Consider the following 13789-nt stretch of genomic DNA (forward strand, 5'->3'; position numbering starts at 1 on the left):
AATTGTTCTCTCATGCTTGACAGTTAGTGCAGAGGATTGAGGCTCTGAGAAATCAACGAACTGCTTCCTGTTGTCAAAAGTACAGGGTTTAATTCCCTCAAACCTCCGTTTTCCTACTGTGCGACTTTCAGCAAGTCATTTAGTGCTCCCAGGTTGCCCCTGAAAAGGGACACTTTGTCCAGTGGGTTTACTCACTTAACAAATACTTAAGATAAAAAAAAAAATAAAATGAAAATTAAAAAAAAATAGTAAGTTACAGTGTTTAGATAGATCCATGGCCATAGTAGTAAGTTTAAGAAAACTCATTCCAAACCTAGTCCACGAATTAACACAAATTGCACTCCGTTCAGATTATGCATCTTGAAAAGTTTACCACCTTATCTGGGCAGAGATCTACAAAAAAAGTGATCAGCAGTTAGAACCCTGACTAAATGCTAAATGACCCATGTTTAGTTAGCAACTCGGGCTCTGAAAGAGCTGGGCAGGAGGCAATGAAAATGAGCAGCAGATACTGGCTTGCCCATGAGGAGGGATGGGAAATGGCTAACTGTGCTTCTCTGCTGACCTGTAAAGGTAGGTGAAAGTCAGAACACAAGTACATGAAAGAGAAGTTGGTGAGTGGAAGGACAGAGGTCCATCTTTAGGGAGTCTCTGTATGATAACAGCCTATGTGCGGGTTTCCTGGCTGCACCAGTGAGGATAATTAGGTTCTCCCAGCATGATCTGCAAACTGACCTGCTTTGTAACACTGAAATCTTTCTTCAGATGTGAAAAAGTATGCTGTTTGGCTCTTACCATGGACTTTGGATGATTGGGTTGTAGTGCTTTCACTTTGTCTGGGGAACCAACAGGAGGACCGGCTCTTGCCCAAAAGGAAAAAGAATATGTCATTTCAGTGCAAGTAATGGACTCACCAGGCTGATTAAGAGAACAAAGTTGGGATTAAAATAATGAGCAGCAACCTCACACTCAAATGATGGAAAGCCTTTCTGGACAAACTGGAATGTACTGTTATATGTGGTTTGTACAGACATTTGATATAGCTTTGACTTTCCCTTGATTCCCTAGAAATGGGAACTGCTGTTCTAGTGTTTACTCACCACCTTTTCCAGTAAAGATAGCTTGTAAAAGTGTCTGTAGGAAGCTGCTAGTGAACTGACTTTTAAGGAGGAGCCATTCTTTGGGTGCTTCATTCCTCCTTTACTCCATACAGCTAGATTTTGCTGAAAGCTGGTAGTACACTGACACTTCCCCAGCTGCAGGGAAGAAAGAATGTTGGGTTGCTTCTTTGTTCCTCCTCCATGTACATACAGCACCTGTAGGTAGTTGAAGGTGCATGGACGTAAGCAACACAATAGTCCTGGTATTGACACATCTTGAGATAATCCACAGATTGGGCAGTTTATCAGTTCATTAAATAAAATGTAATAAATGTAATCCTGCTGTCTTTGTGCAGCAGTTAGTGTTGTCACTTCACAGCAAGAGGTTCTGTGGTTCAATTCTTGGCTGGGGTACCTTCTATGCGGAGTTTGCATACCCTCCCTGCATTCACGTGGGTTTCCTCCCATATTACAAAGTCGTGCGTCTGGAGCATTTCTCCCCAGGCCTCCACTGAAAATGAGCTCTGTTCCAGTCAGACTTTCCCGATAAACAAATATTAAATTTTTTACTGTTAAAAAGTAGAATCCTTGGAGAAAATCCCCAGTTCTTTGTTTTGACATCTCGACTATGTTGTATATAATTATTGTAATTATATTTTGTTTTTCTATTCAATTTTCAGAACTCTGACAGAGATGGAGGTCCTTGTAATGCCCAGGAAGTGGAGGAGTGCGACTTGGGTCCTGAAGATACCTCATGTCTGACGAGATTTGAAGGCAGCACCATGAAAGCCACACATGTGGTAATATTTTATTTTTACTACAGAGAAGACTCTTATCTTGCTTACTTTGTCATTATTAAGAAGAAAGTATACTGTAATTGTTTAACATTAAATCTGCTCCAGCTTTTGTATCATAAACATGTATGTATTATATATTTGTTAACCAAGTAGGTGAATTGTTTGTTGGACCTTTCTCTGTGTGAATCAGGAGGCAAGCAGCATGGTAAATGGTTCTTATTTAATAGCTCAAAGCATAATGTGTGATCGTATGTACAATACAATGTACATTATCAAGCTACAGAACAGCATTAAAATCCATCATGCACGAATAATCGCAGAAATGTTAACAGTCATTATGCACAGAACCACTGTTTAAGTTATGTGAATGTCTTCTTCTTTCAGCTTTTCCCGGTTAGGGGTTGCCACAGCGGATCATCTGTCCGCTCATGATTGGCAGTGGAGTTTTTACAGTATTGAGTTGCTAGCCCGGTTCCCAGCCTGCCACAGAAGGCACACACACGCACACACTCACACCTAGGGCCAATTTAGTGTGTCCAATCCACTTACAGCATGTGTTTGGGGTGTGGGAGGAAACAGGAGCACCCGGAGGAAACCCACACGACCACCACAGGGAGGATATGCAGACTCCGCACAGAAGGCACCCTAGCTGAGGATCGAACTGGAGTACCTCTTGCTGTGAGGCGGCAACGCTAACTGCTGCACCACTGCGGCTGCCCTGTTTAAGTTATATGAATATGAACTACAAAATAGCTTACAAATCATGTTTCTGTCTACTTTTCTAGTGTATCCTATATATTTAAGAGTTGGAAGTAGCATTCTTGTTCGCTTGTAATTTTGTTACCCTGTTTAAATTTATAGTCAAATCACATTTTGAGTGTGGGTCATTGTTCTGTGTAACGTGTCTGTGATTTAGAAACTAAGAAGGATACAGAGGTACCAAACTAAGAAGATGGTCAGTTTGTCTCGATCAAATTTCATGAAGGTTTGAAGTATTAAAATTGCTCACCATTGCACATGGGCTGTTGAAAAGCTATATGCTCTAGAAAATTAAGCTTTAGCAAGTATCGTGGGACTTAGTTTTAAAACTAGCCCATGTGCAAAAACTGGATGGTGGAAATAGGCACATTTCATTCAAGTTTTAAAAAAGGAATTTTTGTTTACTTTTTATGGGCTGTACAGTGCAACTGTTTACAATTAACTGTTATACTAATAACAAATGTGCAGAATTTCAAGAGCTTGATTGATTATTGTGTAGGTGACAGGGCATATGACCCTGATTATCCGTGGATGCAGACTCCTAGATGACCAACTAAGGTCTCTAGACAGCAAATTAAACTACATTGTAACATTAAATTGGAGCAATTAGTGGATATGTCTGAGCCTAGCCAGAGTCCTGCCTCAGCTTCCTGAGGTGAGCAGAAGTTGAGAGTTGCAAAGGAAATATTCGCTGTTTTTTCTGTGCAGACAATTTTACCTGATGCTATTCACATGTCTTCTTTGCATATCTGCTGACTGTGAGAAGGCTGGATATACCAATGTTGCAGCAGTAGCAGAAGTCGTCTTACCTTCCTGAGAAGGAAATGACCTCATCAAAGTTACTTTGCCTCCTTGTAGAAGTCATCAGTGCCACATTTGGTAATGCAGAAACTTTACTGCACAGCAGATTTTGTATGTGTTCATTCTGTGAATGACAAACTGCTTCATAGAGAGACTTTTATTTCAGATAATGTAAAGCATTTCAGGGTTGCAGCTCATCACCTGTGGGCCATAATGCAATCATTTTTAATGTCTCTTTTGATATTCAAATTGATGGCATATCTTATATTCCACTATTTCATTCCAAAAAAGGATAATCTAGACTTTGTGACTTGTTGCCATTATTGTTTTTTTGTGCAGTTCTAAATTGCTGTGCTTACAGTCACTGATGTTAAATTTGAGATTTGTTTAACCCCCCCCCCAAGCACAGCATAACTGAACATGATAGTTTCTCTGCCTGCATCCAATTGGCCCATTTGTTCTGCAGTAGCAGAAAATGTGAATAACCTGGTGAGGCGAAAGGCCTATGCCCTTTACATTCTTGCTTGGGAATATGTAGTCAGCTCATGCCCTCCATAAGGAAACTGAATGAAACAGAGAAGGTCAACTTGCTGGCCATTCAGGGTTACCTACCATTTCCCTGAATAAAGCACCAAAACTTATATCTTGAGTAAGGGGAAGAGGGGCATTAACAACATGTTTGACCCTTTTGCTCTCAAACCTGGTAAAGCTTTCAGTTGTGACTTTTGGTTTGATAGTAAACACATTAGGTTGATTAACATGTGCTCTAGTCCAGAGAAAGGAAAGGCAGGACCTTTAGGAAGTATGAGCCTTACCTCTTGATTTTAGTTATTGCTTATTAGCTGAGGGACCTTACATTTGGTAAGTAGTTGGAGGAAAATGAAAGATTTTGATGTTTCGATTTTTAGGGAAAGCCTTCAAAGAATGAATTTATATGTGGTAGAAAATACTTCATTGTCTTTTAGGAGGAGCAGTTAATTATCGATTACTTTGAGGTATATTATTTTTGAACAGTATAAGGTACTTGTGGAGGACTTTATGCCTCTATTCATAAGAATCTTATTTTTGTCTGCACAAACATTTTCTGATACGAGTCATCTGATGTATTTTCTGCTTAAAGACAATGTTGAATTGTTACTATCAAACACAAATCCCCTAAATCTGGATAAAGTAACCAACAATAAGAGTATAATGTTCCAAAAAAAACCACCAACTCGTTGGAATACACACAGCAAAACACCACTTTAATAAAAAATAGTAAAAATATATAAAACATGTGAGCGCTTTCACAGAGTCGTCTCTGCTTCCTCAGACATACTACAGTAACTGCTGCTCTTGTTTAAATAATGATACATCTGTGTCAAAACCAATCAGTTGACAGTATCTTGAAAATAAAAATTAAAAAGACATACACTATATAAACAATCAAATCATATAAATAATGGACTAAAAATGTATGTAAAAAACTGTAAAAGCTTGCTCTAGAGTTAGAGTTAAAACTGTAGAATATATGTATAGATGTTAAAAGATGTGACTAAACATAATAATCAATGTTTCAAAGCCCTGTTCTGAGAAAAGGTTTCAGTGAAACCTTACTATTTAGTCCAGGTGGTTTGTCAGCCTGAAATCTAATTATCCATTGTTGTTCTGAGCGGTGGCGGCTGGTGACTTCAAATCACAGGGGGGCTGCAGGAGACAGCTGAATGGGTGGGGTCAAGGGAAGGGGTGTGGTCAACCAGAAAGGGGAGGAGCTATGCACAAAACCACAAAAAAATAACTTTAATTAAATACGCTGCCCTGGGTGGCAAACCATCATTATGAAAGTCCAATCAAGACAAAAATAAGTGTAGAAGAATAAAAATATTTCAATGCATTGCCTGCATGACAGCTTACTTAATATCTAGATGGAAACAAAAGGTTGTGAGGCATGAAAAAATAAATTACTTTTAAATACATTACTGGAATGCCAGTCAAAATCAAGTATAAGAAAACCAGAAGCACTCAACTCAAACCACTTCTCCTTGCACTGCAGTTCTAATTATAATATATTCAGCTTTATTAAAGTACCAAGTAACATGCTGAAAGTAGAAATCTATGTGATGCCCCCACTTGTAAAAATGTTTCTTATCCAAAAAGACCTGCTGCCTGACAACTTGTTTCATGGGGAAAACATGATAAAAGTAAAAATGAAAAGCAAACAAGAAACAAGCTCAAGATACATTGCTTAAAGGATTACTGTACAGGTTATGGACCACACATGATTGGCATTCTGTTTAGTTTACGGGTAAAGTCTGTAGAGATGACTGGAAGTCTCCAACAAGTGTAATGAGCTTTTTAAAATAATGGAATCCTGTCCTTTAATACCCAAGGCTTATACATTATCTAGTCAAGTATTCTCTGCATGGCAACAACAGAAAGGCTTTCAATGTTGGCAATTCTTTAACAGTATGCTTATTAAAGCTTACTTGCATCTTACGATCTCAGACAAGCTTACCTTATGGTCATTAAAGCATTGCTACTTAAACACAGAGCAACAGGCACTTTGAGTAATAAGCATAAATCTGAGTAATAAGCATAAATCAACAGTACAAAAATATGACAGAAACCAGACCATTCTGCAAAATCAAGGACAGATGAAAAGCCACTGTAGTACTTATGCAGTGTGTCCTCCGCATCCAAGGTAGATACAACTACTCCTTGCCTTGCTTGGACACATCCAGAGTCACTACATGGGGGAGTGGGGTGCAACAAGCATGTCACAATTTGAAATCTCTCTGGCTAACTGTGATGGCCCTGACACATTTGTCATACCTCTCAACCTCAAGAGCAAGAAATCTGGACAAAGCCATACACAGAAGTGGGACAAAGGCCCAAAAATAAGGACAATTTTTAAATATTGCTCTAATAAACTTAGAAAGATAATAGAATAGGTCTTGCATTAGTATAAATTTTCTGAAGGGTATAAAATCTGAAACTCAAATGTCTGTCATTTTCTAACTTCAGTCTTTAGTGATTTGTCACTAATTTGCCAAAAAACACAATTTTATGAAAAATGGACCAAAAATGTGATGCAAAAATATAAAATAGACACACAGTACAGCTGCTACCTGTCAAAGAAGGGACACTTTAATATTAGTACTGCTACCTTGAGCAGCTGACAAAATAAAAGAATCTACATGCATTTCAAGTAATCTATAACTTTGATTATTACAGTTATTTCTTAATTGTAAACCGTCCATGTTTTCTTCCAAAATTGCTATTTTGCGGAGGGATTATTAGGGGGAAGAGCAACATTTTGAGCCAAAAATTGGGGACAGTTGAGAGGTTGGCTATGCCTAATTCTATAAAGCAATTTATTTGCATGTACCTCTCAACCTGTTAATGCAGTAAATCTGAACAAGGCCAAATATATTGGGGGCACATATAAACAGTTGTTCTTGTATAAATTGAGACAGTTGATAGAACAGCTCTTACTTTAACATGCATTTTTCTGAAGTTTATGAAGTCTGAAACTTATTATTTAGTGACTTAATTCCTAAATGATTTGCCAGAAAACTACAAATTTTATGAAGAACAAACCAAAAATAAGAAGCAAAAATCTATTCATTCTTTGAAAATCTGGACATTTGGGAGGTATAGTTCAGCTGGGCCTGTCTGAGTTTGCTGCCCTTCCCCCCGACAAAATAATGGTTGAATAGAGCCTCTGCAGCCATTCCAATGAACCATTACTTGGCTATTTCACTCCATTTACCATAAACACTAATGTGCATACTGCTTTACTTCTATGATGAGTTGGACTTCATTTGAAAGTTTTATTTTGTATTTTACAGCACAAACACAAAGTCATCTGTTAAACAAAGCAATGCAGTCTCACAATGAAAACTTAGCATTAAAACTTCTCTGCCCTTGAAACTCACATTCATTGAAACAGCATTGAAACCCACATTCAAAGAAAATACAATGTTCTTCATTCCACATTGCTGCAGTCCTAACTATTGGGTAGTCCGCTGTCCAGTCGGCCCGAATACCAAAGTATATGGCTGACGTCGGTCAGGGCGCATTAGACTGACGTCAGTACGTCAGGGTACTAATGCGCATGACCGACGTCATATCCTCAGTCTTTTTTGCCGCATGGTCCGATGCAGAAGCAGTTTTGCGAGTGCAGGTTGGCGTTCTGAAATTTTCTGAAGTCGGAGTTTCAGACCGAATCAAAGTTGGCTAAGTACCCCGTTGGGAACATTTTGGTTTTTTCTTGCCTCAGTATTTAACCGGATGTCAGAAAAAGTGAATAACTGTATTTCTTGTGGGAAACAGATACCTCATAGGGATTACCATACCTTGTGTATACCTCGTTTAGGGCCTGAGCACGACGTTGTTGGATGCCGCTCTTGTGCTAGATTTAACAAACGCACTATTAAGAGGAGGTTAGACTGTGCCAGGTTAGTGTTTGGGAAGCGTTGTAATTATAAAATGCCGTCGGATGCTCCGACGCCCGCTTCGTCCAAAAAGCGCAAGGACAAAACAGCGAAGCCTAGGGTTGATGAACCGGCAGTCCCGGACGCCGGTTCTTTAGAAGGCTCAGTGGAGCCAGAGGTTTTGCCAGGAGTTTCTTTGGAGTCTCAGGCAGAGACTTTGCTGTTACAGGATGTGCCTTCTCAGGAGGTAGGCCAGGCTGAGGGGCTTCTCAGGTGACTGTTCTTCCCTCTCTTCCCAAGGTAGTTAGAGCCTCTCCTTCTGTTTCCAAAACTTCTTTGAGAGGTAGGCCAAGTTTAGCTTCAGTGGGGGCTTCTCCTGGCACTTCAGGTTCTGTGCCTAAGAAACATATGCTTAAAATGGCAGAAGATTTGATTACTATGATTAGAGGTTCTATGCCCCCTCCTGATAAGAGGCCTAGGGTGGAACCTGAGTTTGAGAGTTTTGAGCAGTGTTCAGAGGCTTCTGAGTCTTCTGCGGAAGACTTGCAGGAGTATCCTCCTTATTCTGATTCTGATGTGGATGATTCCACTCCTACAGCTTCTCCTCCTGAGGATTTCTCATTTTCAGAGACTCTGCATTCCATGAGGGAGCACTTTAAATGGGAAGGCCAAGATTACTCTGATTCCAGGAAAAGGCTTAGGGAATTCTTGTTTACCCCAGCATAGGCCCTTAGCTATACCTCCTGTGTTGAATGTTGTGGAAGATGTTTTGCAGAGGCTTCCCTGAACCCTGATTCTTTGCCTCCTGCTCCTGTTAAACCTGATAGGTACTATAGGGTGCCTGAAGCTCATAAGTATCTTTTAAGAGTCCTAGGGCAGACCCGAAACTGTTTCTCAGGGACCTAAAGGTGTTAAGGCCTCTGTTGTTAAAAACCCTGTTCCCACTGATAAAGAGGCAAGGGCTTTGGATAGATGGGGAAAGAAAGTGTATACTTCTTCCACTTTAGCCATGAGGGCGTTGAATTGTCAGTTTCACATGCTAAAATATCAAAATTATCTCCTTTCACAATTGAAATCTAAGGTGGATGCTTTGGCGGAAGGTATTGAGTGTAAAGAGTTGCTGGATTTAGTTCATGTGTCTGAACAAGTGGGTAAGCATTCTTTGCAATGTGGTTTTGATGCTGTACAGGCCTCCTCGAGGGTGGCTGCCACTAGTTCTGTTCTTCGCAGGCATGCCTGGTTGAGGGATCAGAATTTAGCTGAGCATGTTAAGACAAGGATTTTGGATGCTCCTTTACAGTCTGATGTGTTGTTTGGTTCGCCTGTGGAAGCAGTTTTAAAGAAAATGGAGGACAAAGCTAAGTCTATGCAAACTGTTAAAGATTTTTGCAGGTGCAGCCACCAAGTTTAGTAGAAATTGGCCTACTAAGGGATGGACATATCCTGCTTATGATTCCCAGTCTAGGGGTAGGTCTAGACGTGGTAGGGGCAGAGCTCAAGGTTCTTTTAGGCCTAGAACAGGGAGTTCACCTGCTCAGACTTCTGGTGAGGGCAGGGGTCAGTCCTTTCGTAAACAGACCCAATGACCTGCCTTTTCAGCTGCCAGTAGATTCTCATCTGGCAGCTCCTTTGGGAGGAAGACTGTCTCTTTTCAAAGAAAATTGGGATTTAATTACTCAAGACAGATGGGTGTTGGATATCATTCACCACGGTTACAGGTTTTATTTCCATACATTGCCCCTTTCAAAGGCATGCCAGACGTTCCTCCTCCACAAAGGAAAGAGGCTCACAAGCAAATTTCTCTGTTACTCCAAATAGGGGCCATTCAGCCAGTCCCTGTATCAGAAAGGGGCCTAGGATTTTATTCTCGCCTGTTCCTAGTACCAAAGAAGGGGAACACGTGGAGACCAATTTTGGATTTATCTATCCTCAACACTTATCTGGACATTCCCAAGTTCAAGATGTTGACGTTACAACAGCTTTTACCTCTGCTGGGCAAAGATCACTGGATGGTAACTTTAGATCTCAAGGAAGCTTACCTTCATGTGCCTATAAGACTAAGTTGCAGGAAGTATCTGCGTTTCGAGCTGGAAATTCTCATTATCAGTTCTCTGCATTGCCCTTTGGCTTATCTACTGCGCCCAGAGTATTCACAAAGGTTCTGGCTCCAGTGATAGCTTACTTCAGGCTAAAAGGAATTCAAATCTATCCTTACTTGGACGACTGCCTGATTCTGGCTCAAGAAAAGGAAGACCTTCTACAGCATCTGGAATATGTTATAGCAGTGCTAAGATGCCTAGGGTATTCTGTGAACGAAATAAAGTCCAGTCTAGTACCCTCTCAAGACATGTGCTTTCTGGGTGTGAGACTGAATACAGCAGCCCAGATGGCCTTTTTAACCCCGGACAAACAAAAGAGTCTATCACGTTACTTCCATCAACTATCTCATCAGTCCGTGCTGACTGCAAGGACAGTCCTTCAAGCATTAGGGTTCATGGCATCTTGTATTCTGGTGCTTCCCAATGCCAAACTGCATATGAGGAAGCTGCAATGGTATCTCAAAAATGTATGGACACAGCACTGCCAGGATTTGGACACTGTCATTCAAATAATACCTTGCCTTCAAAAAGAATTTTTGTGGTGGGCTCAGGAATGTCACCTAAACAAGGGACTCTCTGTGACCCGGCCAGAGGCGAGTCAGATTTTAACGACAGATGCCTCGGAGATTGCTTGGGGAGCTCATCTAAATGGAAAGTGGATACAAGACAAGTGGCCTGCCAGACTACAGCATCTACATATCAACATGAAGGAGATGTTAGCAGTCCAGTTTGCATTAATGGCTTTCAAGGAGTTACTTCTTCCAGGGCAGGTGTTGATTCTAACAGACAACACAACTGTCATGTGGTACATCAACAAACAAGGGGAACACATTCTTATCCTCTATGCAGGCAAGCAATGATTTTATGGGAGACTGCGCTCAGCTTGCAACTAACTCTTCAGGCAAGGTTTCTGCCGGGAGCACAGAACTCCTTAGCAGATGTGTTAAGCAGACAAATCATGGATCCCCACGAGTGGAAACTGGATCTTCATGTATTTCAGAAATTGACAGTGTCATGGGGAACTCCAGACATAGATCTGTTCGCTTCTCCACTAAACCACCAGCTGCCAAAGTTTTGCACAAAGGGGTTTCATCACACAGCTTGGAAAGTGGATGCTCTGTCTTTCAGTTGGAAAAATCTTCATGTGTATGCCTTTCCACCTCTGCCTCTTCTTCCAAAGGTGCTCTTAAAGGTCAGACAAGACAAGCCAAGGATGCTTTTAATAGCTCCATATTGGCCTCGGCAACACTGGTACCCACTACTAAGGAGTCTGGTAAGGAAGCCTTCATGGCCTTTACCTTTGATTCCACATCTGTTATCTCAGAAGGACGGTCATCTGCTCAATGTCAAGCTTCACTCTCTTCATCTAACAGCCTGGCATATTCTGTGTTGAAACACAGCAGGTCTCAACTTCCTCAACAAGTTTTAAATGTGATTATGGAAGCTAGAAGACCTAGTACAAGGAAAGTGTACGCAGAAAAATGGAAGAGATTTTTATTTTGGAGTACAGCAAAGAATTTGGAGATTTCTGAGCCTAATTTGAGTGTGGCTCTTCAATATCTTACTGAGTTATTGGACAAAGGTTTGTCCTTCTCTTCCATTAAGATTCATGCTGCAGCAATTTCAGCTCACTATGATTGTGACCCACCATTGTTTTCGCATCCTTTGTTCAAGCAGTTTCTTAGAGGGCAAAGAATATAAGACCCCCACGTGAGCTCCTACTCCTGCTTGGGATCTCAATTTTGTGTTGGAAAAACTTACTCTACAACCTTTTGAGCCTGCGGCTACTGCTGAATTGAAATACTTGTCATGGAAGACTGCTTTTCTGTTGGCTATTACTTCTGCAAGAAGGGTGTCTGAGTTGCAGGCCCTTATGGCAGTAGAGCCCTTTTGATTTTCCATAAGGATAGGGTATCATTACGTACTAATCCTTCCTTTATGCCTAAGGTGGTTTCTAGTGTGGCTTTAAACCAAACTATTCATTTGCCTACTTTTTATGCAGACCCCCAAAATAAAGGGGAAAAGATTTTGCACACTTTAGATGTACACAGGCAATTGCGTTATTATTTAAGCAGGACTAAGGATTTTAGGCAGTCTCAGCAGTTGTTTGTTTCTTTTGCTTTGAGTTCAGGGCAAGCCTGTGTCAAAACAAACTATTTCTAGGTGGATTGGGTTTTGCATTGCATTTTGTTATTCCCATCATGGCAAGGAGATTCCAGCTGGGATTAGGCCTCATTCCACTAGGGCTACTGCCACTTCAACAGCATTTCTAAGGGGTGGCAACTAAGGATATTTTGGAGGCAGCTACTTGGAGTTCAGTGCATACTTTCTCTAAGCATTATCACCTTCCTCTCTACTCTAAGTCTAGGGCTGGTTTTGCCACAGCTATTTTGCAAGGCATGTTGTCAGCTCCTGCTTCTTTATGATTTGCCAGCCTCCCTTACCTCTGCTTTGGGATTCTACCCAATAGTTAGGACTGCAGCAATGTGGAATGAAGAACATAGTACAGTTTTGTACCTACCATAAATGTAGATGTTCGAGGATCCACATTGCTGCAGTCCAATTTACCCTCCCTCCTTCCCCTCTGTGTTTAGGGGTGGTTGTGTAGGTGAGGTTATATGCTGATAATTTTGTATATATTGTACATATTTTTGGTGCAGGTATATTGGGCCTTGTCTTTTTAGGGTCTTCTGACATCTGGGGCAAGAAAAGACTGAGGATATGACGTCGGTCATGCGCATTAGTACCCTGACGTACTGACGTCAGTCTAATGCGCCCTGACCGACGCCAGCCATATACTTTGGTATTCGGGCCGACTGGACAGCGGACTACCCAATAGTTAGGACTGCAGCAATGTGGATCCTCGAACATCTACATTTATGGTAGGTACAAAACTGTACTTTTTGCCAGTGGCAGATAAAGACTAATTTTGGGCTGTTTTCAAATCATAGGCCCCTTGCATATGAAACATACATGTGCTCTTTGATACACCTTCCTCATTGTACTAAAATTATATTCCTTGTACAATACAGTACACTTGTTAGAGGGTTTTTAAATTTGTTTTGAACATTTTTCCAGTAAGCAATGAAACAAACCATATGCACCCATAATGGCAAAACTGCCCAGTTGAGAACATTTATCATAAAAAGTCTACTCAGACTTCCACAGTCCACCATTATTAGTAAATATACACAATTCTACAGTCCACCATTATTAGTAAATATGCACAATTCCACAGTCCACCATTATTAGTAAATATGCACAATTCTACAGTCCACCATTATCAGTAAATATGCACAATTCTACAGTCCACCTTTATCAGTAAATATGCACAATTCTACAGTCCATTATCAGTAAATATGCACAATCTCTGAAGTAAGTCATCTAAATAATTCCACATTAAAGAAATCTGTAACTAATGAAGCGGTTGCTGCTAGCAATCACCTTTATATTTCATGGTTTAATCGAAAAATAAAGTGTCTGTTGCCCCTCAGGAATAAATTGCCTATATTACATTAAAAAATGATAAGCTAGTAATAATATTGCAAGAGGAAATGGATGGCAAACTGATAACAGACTCATAGTTAGTATCTTCACCAAGGAGAATATTCTCAGTATGGCAGCATCCACCCCTTGTGGGAGTAGAACCCACAGCCTTCTGCATCAAAAGCAAGTACACAACCTGTTGTGCTATAGTATTAACTAGGCAAAGCACTAAACTTCTATTCCCCTGCAGCTCTCAGCGCCTTGTAAAATCTACTCAATACTCAACTGCATCTCAACTTCGCAGCTCAAGAAAACTGGAAAAATCCAAAATG

The 13789-nt window shown here is 40.6% G+C and overlaps 1 protein-coding gene across 1 annotated transcript in view; it reads left to right on the forward strand.

Moving 5' to 3' along the window:
- Positions 1–13789, forward strand: part of NUDCD1 (NudC domain containing 1) — a 1696974-nt gene that overhangs the window by 1261801 nt on the left and 421384 nt on the right. Inside the window, exon 8 of the mRNA XM_044065757.1 lies at positions 1781–1900. Within this exon, the coding sequence (XP_043921692.1) occupies positions 1781–1900 (120 nt within the window). The remainder of the gene's footprint in view (positions 1–1780; positions 1901–13789) is intronic.

Source organism: Protopterus annectens, chromosome 3.part0 (assembly GCF_019279795.1).
Source record: "Protopterus annectens isolate FY-2018-M chromosome 3.part0, PAN1.0, whole genome shotgun sequence".
NCBI lineage: Eukaryota > Metazoa > Chordata > Ceratodontiformes > Protopteridae > Protopterus > Protopterus annectens.